The sequence below is a fragment of the Acanthopagrus latus genome, chromosome 11 (genome assembly GCF_904848185.1).
Source record: "Acanthopagrus latus isolate v.2019 chromosome 11, fAcaLat1.1, whole genome shotgun sequence".
NCBI lineage: Eukaryota > Metazoa > Chordata > Actinopteri > Spariformes > Sparidae > Acanthopagrus > Acanthopagrus latus.
Window position 1 is genome coordinate 11,401,866 of NC_051049.1, and position 18,112 is coordinate 11,419,977.

An 18,112-nucleotide genomic window follows, 5' to 3' on the forward strand; every position below is an offset into this window, starting at 1 on the left:
GACTTGCTTGATTCTTTGAGTTTTTGTCCTGAATGTTGGGTTTAGATGTTGCACTCCTTAAAGAATCTATTTAAAATAGGAAGAGTTCATGAATTTGGTTGATTTTACTTCACTGGACATAAAGTTTCTGTCATTTGACTATTAACTGGAGATTTTAAACCACTTTGTACTTTAGAAGCTGCTTTAATAGAATATTTGTGTCATGTCATCTGTGGATTTTAGAGGAAACTGTAAACAAAAGCATGTCAACTTTCTGAGGAAAGTGGAATATTTGAGTTAAAGGTGAGTATTTCATTTTTAAGTCACATCTTTTCCAACCAGTGGGCGGACACCCACATAAAATCAGTTAAGTCAACATGACACAGTTCTCTGATTGGAAAATTACAGCATCAGTGGAAGAAATACTCATAACTTTCTGTCAAGAGAAAGTTACAAGTAAATTCCTGCATTTCAATATCACTAGAATTAAAGACAGTTTCTCAGCAAACTGTACTTGGAGGAATCATTTAAACAAACCGAGAGTATATTGTTTATAATGTTGACATTCAGTGTTGCTGCTTTTTTCTCGAACATTGCAACTTTTCTTGCTGTGTTTCAGACTGTGAGACCATGTGGGGACCATGTGAGCACACACAAGATGTAAACAAAATGGGGACCTGAAAACATTACTAGTGGTCACAACCACCACAGGGTTCTGATATTGTTGTTTAAAGGTTTAAAGACACCCATATGAAAAGTACTTGAGTAAAAGTCTTAAATATTTCATATTAAAAGTATGTGTTAAATTGGAACTCAACATTCAGCAATTTGATTTTAATAATCTTTTTTATATCATAGTCAATAATATACATATATATATGTAAGTGTCATATAGCTATGATGCAGCTTGTTATTTGCAAAATAAACAGTAACTGAAGTTGAGTGTGGTGGAGAAAAAATGTACAATATTTGCCTCCAAAATGAGTATAAAGTAGCAGAAAATGGAAATGCTCCCCGCTTGGACAAGCACCTCAAAAAATGTGCCTCAGTTCTTTACTTGAGTCTTTGAGTTACAACTACTTGAGTAAATGTACTTAGTTACATTCCATCACTTGGTACAGGTACAGATCATTTTAAGTGGTAAACATAGCTTTCAGATAAATTCATTGTTTTTAAAATTTTCCCATGAAATGTTTGAAATAGCACATTTAAAATATACACAAGAAACTCATAAGTATACTTAATAAAATGTAGTTTCTTTTTGTCCCCCCTACTATAACATTAAAATAACACCAAACATGGGATTTTTTAGAAAGCAAAAACTGAAAATTCAGTCGCTTTGCTGATGTATTTACTTCAGATATCCCTCTTATATTATTAATGCATATGTGCTCAATTATACATAATGAATAATCAATAAGAGGAGTTGATGACTGGGGCCAACAGAAGGCAGCAGCAGCAGCAGCTCCTCGGGTCCGGCAGTGGCTGCTGACTTGGTGGGGCACTCCTCAGCAAGATGGCTGCATTGCTGCGCGCAATAGTGGCATCCTGGTGAAATGACGCAAGCCACAGTTTACGTTCAGTCCTCGAGGCTCTGAGCTGCTCTCTCTCTCTCTCTCTCTCACACTCGCTCTCTCTCTCTCTCTCCAGTCTCCATAGCGCAGCTCCCGCCCGACACACAGCCCGGAAGACCGACCGGCTATCCTCCAGTGGACCGAGCGGAACCGGTTCATCTGAGTAAGTACACGCGTGAATTTAACTGGTTTTTAATCGTCTCCCAGAGGTGTCATTTCTCCCGCGAGTGAAAACCACGCTCCCGCTCGTGCTTTCTGTCTCTCTTTTGTTGTTGTTTCCTGAGTGTGTGCCGTGATTACCCGGCGCTTTCCTTCCTGCACACCGTGGGGGCTTCGCATCTGTCGATGTTTGGTTGTTGTTGTTGTTGTTGCCGCCGGTGGTCGCCGAAAAAACGCGAACCGAGCTTTACCTCTTTTTACTGGCGACAAGGAAAAAAAAGAGTGCTTCAAAAAAAAAAGAGACGGTTTTGGAGCGAGAGAGAGAGAGTGTGTGTGTGTGTGTGTGTGTGTGAGCTCGGGGCTTTGGACAGCGCATTTCAAAATTTTTCCACACATCCTGGTTGGCTGTGTGTGCCACCCCGAGCAACGGACCCGAGCCGCTGGAGGAGGCTTGCAGGCCGTTCACCTTTATGGAAATGAAACTAAATGTGGACACACACACACACACACACACACACACGGAGACAGTTTTGCTCTCCTACAACTCTGCTGGGAACAAAGCGCCCAGTGTGTCGGTGTAGCGCAGCTGGACACAGCTGTTGAGCCGGGACAGAGCTCTGTGGCCAGGGCCAGGGGCTACCACTACTACTGCTCCTCCTCCCGCTCCTCCTGCTGCTGCTGCTGCTGCTGATGACCCACAGCTCCCACAGCATGATGGGAGAAAACCATCCACCTTCTGAGGGGGAAGCTGCTGGGATGATATTAAGTAGAGTCACTGCAGCCAGAATTAGATTTGATATACAGACTCATTTGCAGCTCATTAGCCCAAACTTCGCCCCAGTCTGCTTTCCAAAAAAAAAAAAAGTGCCCACTCTCCGTCTCTCTCTCTCCCCATCAGACACCAGGAGAGACGATATCTGCTGTGTTTGGATGTGCCATATGGCCCTTAGCTACTGTAGTGTGGTCGACAAACAACAACCACATCCATTACGCTCAGTCGGCGGCTGTGCGGCGCCCCGGCGTGAAAGTAGGTTGTGGTGGCAGAGCCACGGCGTCCTGTCACCAGCAGCTTACATCAGGAGGGAGGGTTATAGGTTACAAGTGGCGGCAATCCTGTGAGAGAGTGAGTGTCCCCCCCTCCCTCCCTGCTCGATTTATCTGTCTATCTTCATCTATCTGCCTCCATCTGCTTTTCTCTCCCACCCTCCCTCACTTGCTTATCACTCAGAGAGAGAGAGAGAGCGAGTGTGTGTGTGTCGGTGTGTGTCGTTGCTCACATATGGCTCACGGTTCCGGTGGCTGGCGAAAGATACTGAAAAAAAATGCACAAGTCTCACTCCTCCTCCGCCTCCTCGTCTTCCTCATTCCTCTCTCTCTCTCTCCCTCTCTCTGTCTGTTTCTCCGAGGCAGGGAGATCTATTCTTAGTCCTCTTCCTCATCCCCTCCATCATCATGATCGTGATGATCATCATCATCATCGTCATCATCACCCGGGCCCGTCCACCTGTGGCCACCTCACCTCACGCTAGTTAAACAGCAGGGTCAGGTGATTATTTGGCGCCCTGTTCGGGCTATGATGCAACACCTGTGATGTCACCGTGCGAGGAGGTGGTGGTGGTGGATGGGTTTCCATGGTTACCAGGATGTCTTCCCTGCCTGTTTTGTGTGTGTGTGTGTGTGTGTGTGTGTGTGTGTGTGGGCGTGGGAGTTCCCATGACTGTCTCTTACATGCAGTTTGCGTCCTCTGCGTGGTCGTGCTCTCTCAGTGCTGCCAGGTGTAATGAGGCCGTCTGCACAGCAGCGCAGGAAGCTCAAGGCCAGCACAACATGATCCCTCTGGGTTCTGTGTGTGTGTGTGTGTGTGTCAGTTTGACTTCGCCAGGCCGACCAGTTTGCTCTACCTGATCGAATAATCAAAGCTCGAGCTAGTTTTTTATGCAGCATGAAAACCCCTGAAACTGCATCTGTGTGGTTCAACGATGTGCTCTGTTATTTCTGGGTCTGCATTGCAGTGGACGTGCAGATCAGTGGATGTGAGCTGGTGGTCTTTTGAGTCAGCAGGGGTTAGCTGTGCAGCCTGCATGCCTGCGTGCTTCTACGTGCTCGTGTCCCTGACTGTTTACAGTGCAGTTTGTTCAGTCAGGACGGGACAGTACTCAATCAGCCTGCCAGCTTTTTTTTTTTCTTACCTCTTCTTCTTGCTCTGTGTGTGTGTGTGTGTGTGTGTGTGTGTGTGTGTGTGTGTGTGTGTGTGTGTGTGTGTGTGTGTGTGTGTGTGTGAATCTCTGCACAATGTTTTCCCATCACACAGAATGCATCTGTTTCCCATCACCACCTAAAATGCTCTCCAATAGGATCTTTCGCAGGCCTGATCCTGCAGAGATAATGACAAGTCCTCTGATGGACTGACGTGAAGGGAAGACGTGGAGTGTTCAACCCACAATAATTGCCCGTACTGTCAATATGAAGACGGGTGACAGAAGTGACAAGAAAATAACAAGTACACAACTGTCTGACACTTGTAGCGTGGTTCTAACTGAGACCATTTCGTTCTTCTGATTCTGTGCATCAACACTATAGGAGCTTATTACATCTACCGTGGGTGTTGTGTTTTCACTTGTGTCCATCCGTCTGTTTGTGGATCAGTTTGTCAGCAGGATTACACAAAAAACTACTGAATGGATTTGCACAAACACTAGATGGATGATGCATCTTGGCCCAGAATAGATTTTGAAATGTAGAGCGATATAGGGCTATAGTTTGATATCGGCTCAGGTTGAATGAGTTAAAGGAGACTGTTGGGCCGTGGCGGAGGTATGCACTGTGCCATTCTAGTTAACAACGTGATATTTGATGTGTCACCTTTTTCATTCTAGTTGTGTTTCTAGATGGGATATACTAGAAATCATGATGTGCTGACATTAAGTGTGTAGAGTTTGATTTTCCTTGATGCATTAACATTGATATGAATTGACATATTGGCTGTATTTGACTACTGCAGTCAAGGGCAGGCCAATGATTTAGTTCTGTTTATCAACTTCCAGCTGCACCATATCAACTAATGACCTTTCTGCTGCTGTCCGATGTTTTTAGCTGACTTCCTGTTCTCTGTGCAGTTAGCAGTCCCCTCCCTCCTCTCTCTACGTCACCTCGCTGTCTTTGCCGCTTTCTTTTCTTTCAAGCCTTTTTTCTCACTTGGCCTGTTTGGTAGTATGAGCTGTCACTGGGAACACTGCAGCACGAGAACAGGAGGATCAAGACAGGACCGCCTCTTTGGAGTTCTGTGTCCTGATTGGATGAAGTGGGCAGGAAGGCCAGAACATTTATATTCTCTTACACTCTGTTTGCTGTTAAATGTCGGAACCAAGAGCTATTTAACAGTTGTTCTAATAAAAATTATGCTTACAGCAGCTTTAATTGGTTTATTAGCGATTGATCTGGTGATTTATTTAATGATTAATCATTTTGTTTAAGAACCTACCGTTACATATTCAAATATCTTGCTTTGTCTGACTGAAGATATTCAGTGACAGTGATTTAAAACAGAGCAAAGGAGTAAATATTTACATTTAACACACTGCAGGCAGGGAGTGTTTGACATTTTAGTTTGAAAAATCTCATTAGTTATCAAAACAGTTACTGATGATCATTTTCTGTCATTAGACGATTCCATTATTTGTCACAGCTCATCTCAGTCTGCTTGTTTCATCCGACTTTGCATCCAAAAAGCGTTCATTTCTCAAATTTGAGTCTGGAACTGGCATATGCTTGGCATTCACTGCTTGAAAAGATGACTGAAACAATGATCTGTTTCTAAAAGTGGTCACTCATTAATAGTCTGTCTGTTCAATAACTGATTCATCATCTGTTTGTTTCTGCTCTGAATTTGTGACACATACGTTTCAGGCAAGCTGAAAGCTCACAAAACAACAAGATTCATAATTCTTTGTCATATATGAAGAGTTTAGTCTCATGTGACACATAAAGGTGTGTTCCTCACCTTGACGCACTCATGCAAACATCCTCATGTTTTTTTGAACTATTTTTTTAATGTAAATCCTGAATCGTGATGAGTGATTTCAGCATGCACAGCAGCTGTCTGCAGGCTGTGAATTATAATATCCTCATGTTCAGTGTCATTAGTCTCTTGGCCAGCTGATTAAAACCTGTTGAAGAGTCTATTGAATGAAAGGTTTCCTCGCCGCAGCGTTGTGCGCCCGTGATACAGGATAATGGACAAGGAGAAGCGCCGGTTTGCATGTGAAAGAATAACACCGTGGATGTTATATCACACCGGCCACGTCGAGCCATGAAACACAGACTCATCTGCAGCTAGCTGGTGAGAGAAGGGCTCCAGACGTTTCCAGTGTGGCTGAGAGGCTTTGCCAGTTATCCTGCAGCACGCTCGCCAATTACGCAGAGATTGATATTTATTTTTCTTCAGCTGTGGTAATTTCTAATGAATATTAATACCGCTATTCTTTTTGTTTCTTCCGGTTGTGGGATGGTTTGGTAGCGGATTCAAGATGGATCTGGACGAGAAGACATAAACATGATTGACCTTGTGTGGCTGCTGTGTTGGAGTGGGCCTGCTCTATCAGCCGCGTGCAGTTGTCTGTTGGTAAACGTGATGATCAGTCTCTTACTCACACATGCTTGTATACATAAAAGGAATGATAGTAAAAGCATAAACCACAATGCTTAACACCTTTTTATAGCTCTGACGTCAGAAGTTAGCAGCAGCCCTTTGTACTTTCAAAGTCTACGCTTTCTACAGACTCTGTTGTTGGTGAAGCCACAGAATCGCCCAACTATTTCTTCAGTTACATTTCCACCCTTTTGATCCTCCTCCTCACCCGCCAATCACCTCGGGCTCTGACCTGCTTTTACCTCGGTCGCAACTGGAAGCAGCAGAACAACAGAGCAGTAACGGAGGGAGTGAAACGGGCATGACTACTTTTGCTCTTTCAGGGGAATCTGTCTCGCTCCTGAGACGCCAGTGGTACAAACGCCAGGCAGTAATAAGCCTCAGAGGAGACATTTTATCCCCCAGCCTAGACTCTATGAGCTGGAACAATCTGTTTTTTGTATGATTTTTGGTTCTACCTGCACCGAGACGTGGCCCGGCACTGCTCACATTTCAATTAGACCTCTGTGCTAGCCTCTGAAATCAGGCTGCGCTTACTGATATTCTCATCCACTGCTGCTTTGTTTCTTCCTTTTTCTCCTCTAAAAGGAAGCGGTAAGGTCCGTGCAGACGTCTCAATTTCAGCTCAACTGGTTTTATGGGGCTGGAGTGAAAACACAGGCCTCTTGCCAGCGTACATGTATGTAACAGCAACAAAGCGGCTCCTATTTCTTTACCAGCACACGCCTCAGCTATGCGCAATGTATCTCCTCATTGTCACAGAACAGAAGAGCCTGTATCTACCTCTGTCTCTGACCACTTGTCACCCTCATTACAACAGCAGACAGCGGCAGACTGAGGGAAAATAGAGACGCACACTTAAGGCAGCAGCAGACCACTCAGGAGAAACCTTTACTGTCCACCAGCGTGTTGGCACGGCATCCCAGCCTTGTCAGACTGATGGAGTGCTTGAACTGGGACAAGAGGAGAGGTGCAGCATTCACTGCCTGGCTTGAGTAAATATTATGGCGCGTTGGCCCAGGAGTGGAACTGAGACTCTGCTTTGTCACAAAGACAGGCAAAGACACAGTGGACACACTGCAGCACACAGCGGACAAGTGTCAGTGAGGCAGCTTCAGGTTTGACACTTGGATTTTTGTTTTTGCTCCGAGAGAGCGCGGTGTTAAATAGGTGAGGTGAAGCATTTGCTGTTGCACGAGGGTTGTGTGTGTTGACAGTGAGATGATGTATTTGTTCGCCATCAGAGAAGTTGCAATGCTGTTTACACTGCGATAGCTGTCACTCAAATATGTCTCGGTCACTGATGGACCTTTTTTTTTTTTTTTTTTTTAACCATCATGAGTTATACTGATATTATCCGAGAGAAAATAACTGTGTTAAAGGATTTGATCCATGTCGTCCGCTCCTGTGTTGACCTTTGTCGAAGGACAGCTGGCATAAGACCCAATCAACTGGACAGAATCACCTTGACGACACTTCTGGGTAGATAATGAGCGGCTGATTTGTTCTGCAGAGATGTGTGAACCCGGCAAACGTGTTTATTTCTGTTGTCATTTTCACCTGAAACTGTAAAGACACATTGCCCCTGTTTGGACTATTTGCATTAGCGACACGGCTACTGCTAACAGCTTGGCTACTTTCCAAAGCCCAAAAAAACAACTGTAAGAGTCTAAATTCGACCTGGAAACTAAAATCTCTGTTATATAAAAAGGCAGAGTGAAACATTCGGTTGTATTAATAAGTAGCAGGTTTTTATTACTGACTGATCTAGTAGAAAGAATGCCAGTTTGGAATGGAACATCTCTAGCCCTGGTGGTAAGAGGCACCACATATGACCGAGGGAAACAGACTTTGACACCACACCAGCACTCTCCATTGAGCGAACCCCGTCTGTTCACGTGTTGTTTTACCTCGGTTTCTGTCACTCTCTCCCTCTTTCTCCATCTTGGCCTCCTCTGTCTGCGGGGTTCTTTTTCTTTTGCAGTGGAGAGTTTCCACAGTTGTTCCACTGTTACCTGGGGATGGCAACCAGAAATAAACAATGCCTCTTCCTGTTTTGCTTTGCAAAAAGGCATCCACACTTCCTTTTGTATTGTAATTTGTCACTCATTTTTGCAGGGGCGCCAAATAGCAAAGTGAAAGTGAGGTTTATGGAGAGCCTATCTCTGCATGGATGGTGTCATTTCTTTTACATTAATAACACTGTGCAATCAGTATTTACTTTAAAGTGAAAGAAGTTCAGGCTTACAGTTGTCTTAAGCTGTGCTTGTGCCTCAACATGTAAGTATAGTTTCCAACTGGATGTTTGTAAAAATGTTACCACATGAAAGCATCAGCAATACATTTCAGATAAGTAATGTAAGCAATGTGGCACCTAGGATCTTTCTACCCAGAAGTTATTGTAAACAAACATTGGCACTTATCTCTAAAGTACCGAGAAGACACTTAATTTGAAGGCTGAGTGGAATGCGTGTGGGTTTTTTACATATTACACATATTTACATGCAGCTGGAAAGTTCTTATTTTCGCACTGAATATTGCCAGTGATTGCTTAATACACCCAGAGGTGTTATAAGGAAGTCTACCTTGTGCTGATGTTATGGCGGTTGCGATGCGTGCTCGCTTTGCCCGTCCCTATTTTGTGGTTTCACACAGTAAACGTTATAAAAACATTTTTATGAAATTAAACATTAACCTCAAGTGAAGAAAGCCAGAGACGCTATCTGACTTAATGAGCGTGACCTTCTGTTTAGTCATCCACCAACCAAACCGATCAGGAGGTGAGTCAAAATATGGGTGGTTTTCTTATCACCTTAAATCTGATCATTGTCATGAGAGCCCCGCTAGCGTATTGCAATGCAGTGACCACCTCAATCCACTTCGGTTTAACACAGAGCAGCTCAGACCTGCAGAGCATGGATCAGCATGATGAAGCAGACGATGAATCTCTGCTCTGTCACATGTGGGTACGCTGTGAGAGACCTACCCTGCAGCTCTGATTCTCCCTGTGGCTCTGACCATGGCTGAAGTCATCACTTCCCCTCCGAGGCTTTAAATCTCTTTTCATACCAGGAAGCTGAATCACAATCAGGCACTCCTGCTTGAGAAGCCTTACGACTAGGAAGTGATAAACCAAGAGGGAAATATCAAATCCATGCAAAATACAAAACCTGTTACACCCCCCCATACAGGCACACACCTCCCATAGCGTCTTCCTAGTGTTCCTCTCTCTTTCACTCTTGCTCAGCCAGTTTTTCGGGCTTTGTGGTCGCTTAGCTTGCATCTGGCACAACCCTATGTTTGAGAAACAGCCTTCACGCTGCACACTGCTCAGCCTGTGTGCTCTGTGTGTGTGTTTATGCAAGCATGTATGCTTCGCATCTCCCTGCGCAGTTCCTCCTTTGACAAACTGACTTGTAAAGAAGGCTTGTTCACACGACTCAGAGTAGGTCACGTCCCACCTCCAGGTATGCAGGCATGGGCAAGCCTGTGTGTTTGCCAACTCCTGTTCGTTTTCAGGGCCTGGTCCTTTGCCATGCGTTGAGGATTCCTTTTGGCCTTCTCATGCGTTTAAGAGAGTCGTAGCCCTTTGGCTTGGATTAAAGTTTCGACGTATTTTAGACCGCTCACGGGGTAAAACATTGAGAGAGACGGACCTCTGCCAGATCTGGTGTAAGTTGAGCTATGAATGACGCAAGACCTACAGGCTGACATCATGGCATTATTTATATCTCTAAATTAGGCTACTACTTTGCTTTGGCGAGCGTGCCCATGATGAATGTTAAGCATCTGGAGCAAGTTGCGTGGATCCTGAGGTGGTTGAGTGCCAGTTGGTATTAAGAACTGATCTCCCTCAGGCGATGTGATGTTTATCAGATCATGTTGGCTCATCTTGTGCATGTGAGCGCGTGTGACAGCAGGAGCCAGATAGAGTTGGTCGATGTGAGGGTCTTTAGCTGACTCGCCAGACTCAGCTTTGTCCCATTGACACACTTCAGAGTCTGCAGGAGTAGGCGAGCTCTTAGCAGTCCAGCTGTCCTGTGGGTTAAATCAACATGGTGCAACGCCCCACTGTGGTCTCGCATGTGGCACTGAGTGGCTCACCGGGTAAGAAGAGTGCACAGTACTAACGCGCTAAAAAGCATATGCTCTGGTCTCATTGTACAGTGAAATGCATGCAAAAGAGTAAAAATGGATGCAAAGGAGTGTTCTACTCCTGTGACTCTAGAGTCCCTATTATTGCAGCGGGTTCCCTCCCGAGCCTTTTTAATCCAAAAGCAGATTCTGTTCGGTGAACGACTATAAGTTGTGAGCAGTTCCATTAAAAAGCAATTTTCCTATGTCTGACTCTTTAATTTCAAGAATTTTTTGAGGTGTGGCAGAGGAAAAGCAGACACTGTTTTACCAAAAAAACAAAAAACAAAACCTCAACCCAACATCTGAGAATAGGCAGAAATAAACATAATTTAATGCAACAAAAGTATGTTTTTTTCAGACGGGAACCACTACTTTATCACTGCATTTTCTTCAACAACATTATCACATTTTTCTTTGAAAATGTTTGGATGGAAATTTTAACACCATACATACTTATGAATTTATTTTATTTTTGGTCACTACTAGAATAGGTTTACATACTTGAATGCTCAAAAACACATCTGTTTTCTCATTCTGTCTCTTTAAGCCCCCCTGCTTAAAATATCCAGTCTGCTCTGATCGGTCACCTATTTTGATAATCAATTATGTCCAAATTAGTTCCAGCTGCTTAAATGTCAATGTTTTGGTTTTGTTAACCTCCTCTTTGAGAGTAATCTGAATATCTTTGGGTTGTGGACAAAACAAGACATTTAAGGAAGAAGACATCTTTGAATTTAGGCAACACTGAAAGGCATTTTCCCATTTTTTCTGATATTTCATAGACCAAACAACTAATCGATCAATTGAGAAAATAATCAACAATTAAAATAATTGTTAGTTGCATCTGTCATCAGACGAAGCAACACAAAACAAACCCCGCTGGCCTGGTACCAGTGTCTTACAAAACACACTGTGTCTGACATCTTGCCTCACTGAATTTCAACACCGACTATTGTGCCATTGTGAGGCCTTATTACAGGCCCCGCTGTTATTTATTTATAGGTGTATTCGGCTTTTGTAATAGTCTGCCCACTAGCTTTAGCCTATATGTATAACCAAAGTAATAGCAGCTTGGCTTACAGATTCACACAGCCTAGCATTATCCCTGCACACAACAATGGCTCTGGGACTGCGAGGTCTATTTTTAGCCTGCTCCTACTCACAATTTGATGTTTCAATACACACAAATCAAAGCCCTTCAAACAGATGCTGCCCACACACTGGAGACCCTTTTGAAAGTTAAGATCTATCAAAGCTGCTCACATTTCTCAGTGCACTTCTTTCTGGTTTCAGAAGGGAGTCTCTGTGCTTTGCTAATCTAATATTCACATCAGTTCTACGCTAATAGCCCAGAGTTAAGAGAAACACGACTGATGCCTCTCTCATCTTCTCTCTCTGTTTGCTGTTTCTTTCTCCGTAGCCAGTTCTGGCTCTTTCTTCTCTGCAACACTGTGCTGTGATTCTCTGACAGGTAACACGCGCCCCCGCGGCAGTGTTTCCGGGCTCACACCTCGTCCTCCTCAGTGCAGAATTCTTATTTAAAGCGACTCTGTCAAGAGACAGATTATGCCGGATGAGATTATTTTTGAAACTTTGCTGCTGGGGTCTCTTTGCGACATCATGCGACGTGAGACAGCATTTAGAGCCATCCAGCTGTGCATGTCTGTGTGTCTGTGTGTGTGTGTGTGTGTGTGTGTGTGTGTGTGTGTGCCGTAATTGAGTTGTTCCAGAGCGGCGGTTGTAGTAAGAGGTGTCCCAGGCTGCCTGGAACAGGCTGATAAGCTGCTCTCTAGACTGGGACACACACACACAGCTGAGGCCACAGGTGACACAACCACACACATCCAAAGCTCTCCGGGTACAGGCGCCTCTCACCTGTGGGCCCTTTGAGAATTCATGTGTAAACTCTGTTCAGGCTCCGTAGATTAATGTCGATTTACCTGGAGACTGGAGAGCTGACAAGAAATATATTTATACACCAATTCCCTCATCCTGAACTGAACATACACACAGCTCACACATCAAATGCAGAATTAAAGGATAACTGATTTAAAAACTAATGACATTTTACCCACCATAACAACCGTACCCACCGTAGGTTGCAAAAAAAATCCATTGTGAACACATTAAAATTTGTTTGTAACCCTTATTTGCAAATGCTAAAGATCATTGTGGTTTGTATGCGGTTTCCTGTCATTTGCGTACCTTCATTACCTCACTTTTCTTCCCAGATGGTTTGTTGTCATTATTATTTGTCTGATTAGTTAGTTTCCTTCCTCTTTGAGATAACAAAGAAAACAACAATTGCTGACTGATGTGACTTTCTTCCAAGAAAAGCGCTGATTTAGCAACAGCTCATCTTTAAACCCAGTGCAATGTTAATGAGGTAAAAGGAGTTGGTTACTTCACTGAGAAGTTGGGGTTATGCTGCCAAATTGATCGACTGTTAACAAAGGCAGTAAATGACCGTTCCGCTCTGGAGACACGTTTTTGATGACGGCACATTGGCGGTGCTAAACTCACTCAACACATTACAATTCCTGTGACTGACCTACTTCAAAATAAAAGTCAACTTGTGTTTCACTAGTTGTTGACATTTCTAGAAAAAAGTGTGCTGGGTAATACTGTTGAATGCTAAAATGCTGCAAAATATAGTAATTTTCATCAGTGTCGCCATAACATAGCTTAACATAACATAGCTCATAGAGATCATGAACAGTTGTATGTTTTATATGTAAATGTGTCCCACATACAGCTCTCACAGCTCTTTTCCCTCCCCCTAAGTATTTCCAAGGTGTCGCAAAGACACCTCGATTGCTTCCTCTTTCCTTGGAGTCACACCACAGAACAAAGTTTATTCATGTGTTTAGTCTATACCAGAGACACGGAAGCAGATAGAAATGGTGCCAGGCTGCAGACAAAACATCATAGTGAAAGTGAATTTTATGGGCTACCATCTAAAAACAGATGGTGTCATTATTCTGTAGACATTATGCAAATAACATATTTCAACAACATTACATTAAATCAAAAACTTAAGTGTTTATTTATGTGAATGCTGGCAGATATATCATCATCATCAGATAATAGCAAATCTCAAATATTGGTGATGTAGCAGCCTCAAAAAAATCAAGTTTTGTTCTGGATCCGGATTGGAGAGCAGGACATGCAACAGATCAGGGTGCATTTTGCTGATGTCTGCAGTGCAAGGCAGAGCCTGTTGCACTCTGACAGAGTAAATTTGGAAATTTGCTCTTTGATTATAGAATGAATATTTAATTGTTTTCAAACATTTGATCAGTAGTTGGAGTTTTGGATAAACCGCACCACTGCCGACGTGGAGATGGCACTACAGTGAGGTCTGACAGGGACAACAAGTGGGTTTAGCTAGATTACAGTAACATAGCAACATGGAGTATGGTCCCAACCATCCTACAGCATCCATCACACAGTAGCCACTCCCCACGTCCTGTACACCTGGCACTTTGTGTGGTGTCCAGAGAGATGGAGGCAGCCTAAACACAGGCGTAAACACTGGCCTCCTGTCAACTTCAAACGCTGCAAGGATCACTGAAGGAGGGAGGAGGGGCAGACGGCGCTCTTTTGAAGCTCTACACTCGTCTTTCTCTCTCAAGCCTCTTTCTATCCCACCTATTTTACATCCTTTCCTTCACCCCTGTCCCCCACCTACTTCCTCCCTTTCTTTGTCTTCGCTGCCTCTCCAGAAAGCCTCCCCAGCCACTCTGTGCTCTCTTCATCCAAGACTTGTCCTCCTCTCAATTATGCACCAGTGCTGCGGAGTTCATTTTGGTGATGGGCAATCAATGGCTTGTGTGTCCGTGTATGTGTATGCCTTTACGTACCAGGCAGCAGTCAGATGGGCTGTGTCAATGACAGCGTATGGCATATGTGAGTGACATGAGGACTATCTATAGTGTAATGTGTGTGGCACTGCGTGTGATTGACTGACAGGGACGTTCGCAGCTTGGTGTCAGCTGGCCCTCTGGTTGGGAGGGTTTTTCTCTCCTCCTTTTTCCAAATAATACTGAAGTGCGAGGTTTATTTTCGGCCCCGTCCTCGTGATTTTAAGTGGGAGCTGTTTGAGGACACGGAGCTGATTCAGGCCAAACACAATGTTTCAGAACGATGCTGGAATTATTATATAGCTGATGGAATAAAGATGTATTTGTTATTTTAAAGCTGCGCTGTTTGAAAATGACATTTTAAACAAGGGATCAAATTACTAACTGTAGCGTGAAGACTGTTGCTTGTAGGGACGAACCCACACAGAATTGTCTGCCGACTCTGCAGTTCACAGAAGCTATACGGAGCGGCTTAGCATCTTTTACCTAAACTGAGGGCTGATACTGTTTATTGATAATCAAACTAATATTTGGAGCTGATTTTCAACAACAGAATGTTACTACAAAACAATTTACTCGAGTATTGCACTTGAGTACAGAGTATTTTTATTTCCAGCACCAAAAACGCAGCTACTGATAGCTAGAATAATGCTGAATATCGGCCTTACTGGTAATCCTTCTATCCCTACTTTCAGCTTATTGTTTTGTTTTTCTGGCCCCCAACTTACTATAGTACTGATTACAGCAGTACTACATTTGAATCATTGTCAACAACCCCATTTCCAGCCACAGGAGACAGCTGTTTCAAGCTTTAAAAAAGAGCTCTGATAAACCCACTACACGCCACCTGTCCAGCACCAAACAGCGGACGGATGATGTCAGAAACAAGCTGGTGAACATAATTTAGCATTTAGCGGCTAAAGCGCCGAATATTTTCCTCAGGAGCTGGCGGAGATCAAAACAGAGCTGCAAGGAGAGTGAATGATGGACTGACATTGGTTGGATGGGTAAAACATGGTAACAAGTAAATGCTAACCTGCTCTGCTGGATGTACAACCATCATCATATCAAGAATGAAATATAGCGCAAGATCATGTTATGTTGTTCTGGCTGCTTGGGATGGGAATTAAACCTTTTTTGACCTTTTAAGAACAATTAATTAAATACTCAATGGCATTTTATAATCAAAACAACCTTATTTGCAGCCCTTTTCAGCCAGACCATCTTGTTTATTCCCCCACTGGGTCACCCCGCTGCTCCTGCTCTCCACACCTAGAAGAAACACTTAATAATAGTGATGCAATTAATAATCTGCAACGTTTTTATATTAATACTTTCTAGAATGAACCAGCCTCCACTACAGTTGGGGCGCTGAACACCAGGTGTGAGATAGACACCACTGTGAGGTGAGGGCGAATAATTTTAGGTTTCCTGCCTCGGAGTCGTTTATAAGATCTCCAAATATATTTTCATGAACAGATGAAAAAAGCATTTAACAACCTGCTCTGAAGTGCTGGTACAGTTTGCAGCTGTACTGCATCGACTAAATTGCAGATCTGTGTCCTCTTTGAAGGAGAAGCAAATCTCAAACACTGTATGAGGCACTTGATTGACCCAGTTTGTTTTGGAGTGAAGCAGAACAGCCACTGAACAAACAGTACAGTAGCCCACATTTGAGATGCGATGTCTATAACGTTGACTGTAAAAACGACAAAACAGTGGCGTTGTTTTTTTTTTAACGATGTTTGTCTCTGTTCTCGTCCAGGTGAGAGTGCGATGAGGAGAGGTGTCAGAGTGTGAGGCCATGGGCTGCACCTCGGCCAAGCAGGTGTCGGCCGTGCCCAACGATGAGGAGGGACGCGGCAAGGCCTACAGCAACGGAGACCTCTTCACCGGTCAGTACACACACACACACACACACACACAAAGATGTCAATAAAAGCTTCACAGCTCCATTTCACTCCGTTAATTGCTCAGCGCAGACCCATTGCCCCGTCTGCCCTCACAATATATTCTCTTCATTACAGCTCACAGTCCTCTGGCAGTGTGTTAAGTTCTCCATTTCAGACAATAACTGTCAACGCCGCAGTTTTACTGGAGTCATGCATGTTGACAGTTCATGAAAGAGTGAGGAAGTAACCAGTTAATGAGACTGCAGTGTTGGACTCTGTGCTCGCTCAGGCGTTGTGTACAGTTACACTATCCTTGACGATGACGACGATGATGATAATGATGATATTTGGGAAAAGCAAAGGGTGAGATTTTAAAAATGGAGAACAGAAAAGGAACTGAGGCAAAAGTTAAAAGGTCAAATTGCTGGTTGCAGCTTCTAAAATGAATCCTTGGGTTTTGGGCTGTTTTTGATTTGATTTTTTACGTTTTATACACAACATTATTAATATATTAATATAAATCAAATGAAATTAATCTAACTGGCAGATTATTTGATATGGAAAATAATCACTAGTCACTGCTCAGCCTGTTAAAACACTAACATGTTGTTTTCTGTGGCTCTTGAGGAAGTTGGTTTGAAAGTAATGATGATGATGATGATGTCACCAGATTGTATATTCAATTAATTGATATCGATTTTAATCTAGATATTTTTTCGTTCTGTGTGGGGTCTGAAGGAAATGACCTTCAGGAGGCAGACGAGTTATGATGGAGAACACACTGTTGAGTTGCATCATGGGAAATGTAGGATCCAGTGTTTTCAGGCCTAAATATCTTGCCTTCTGCAGCTGCAATTCTTACCATCTTTCTTACACTTGTGAATGTCCCAGCAACATCATGGAAGTGAGAACTTCTGAGTACCTTGATGATAGTAATGCCTCAGATTGACCTTAAAGGATAATTTCACCCAAAACCTGCCTGCCTGCTGAGGGCATAGAAAGCAGGATCTTGGGGATTCTGAGGACTTGTTGTATGGAACCATTTAGTGATTTTTCTTGGCTGTTTTAATACAAGTTCCCTACTTTGTTGTTTTTACAGTCATTTTGCTGCTTTGGTGCGAAGCTCCTGAAATGTTTTGTGGAGGAGGAATAATGTCTGAATCTTCATTTCTGGGTGAAGAAAAGAAGGAAAAGACATTTTTTGACAGGCAAACATTCTTATCATTGTCTTGTGTTGTGTAGGAGTTGATAGTTTCACTGTAAATTATTCAAATGAAACGGAAAAAAGGAAACGTCACTGTTGCTGTGCTCACAAACCAGACTTATGAAACCGAGACTTTGTTTAAAGGGGTTTCAGTCGAAAAAGGCTGTGAACCACTAGATTATTCAGTGGATCATTTACTGGATTAGATGGAGAGACAATAAATCAACAACTATTTTAATAATTGATTAATCATCTCTTCACCCTGACTGCAGGAATTTGCCGCTACTCAGTATTTTCCATCTCATATTTATTTATTTTTTTTAATATAATTTTTCACAAATTTCTGACATTTTCTGTGACTGTGGCTCAGGTGGCAAAGGGGATCATCCATTTTTTGCGGGGTTGGTTTGGCGGCCCGTTCCCCGGCTCCTCCTGTCAAACTGTCCTTGAGCGAGACACTGAATCCTTCCCTCGTGCTCCCTGTTATGTGGGTGAAAAATTATAAGTTGTTTTTTGGACAAAAGCATCTGCTAAATTTGATGCATTTTTCCCCCCCATTTTTTAAAGATTTTTTTTAGAATCGATTAATTGAAAACATAATCAACAGATTAATCTGTATTGTGTATAATTGTCAGCTGCAGCTTGAGCTTTATTAA

The 18,112-nt window shown here is 43.3% G+C and overlaps 1 protein-coding gene across 1 annotated transcript in view; it reads left to right on the forward strand.

Moving 5' to 3' along the window:
• Positions 1–1,262: 1,262 nt before the first annotated feature.
• zgc:92140 (uncharacterized protein LOC447854 homolog) overlaps positions 1,263–18,112 on the forward strand; it is a 30,730-nt gene continuing 13,880 nt past the window's right edge. Inside the window, exons 1-2 of the mRNA XM_037116120.1 lie at positions 1,263–1,716; positions 16,126–16,255. Of these exons, the coding sequence (XP_036972015.1) occupies positions 16,165–16,255 (91 nt within the window). The 5' untranslated portion in view covers positions 1,263–1,716; positions 16,126–16,164. The remainder of the gene's footprint in view (positions 1,717–16,125; positions 16,256–18,112) is intronic.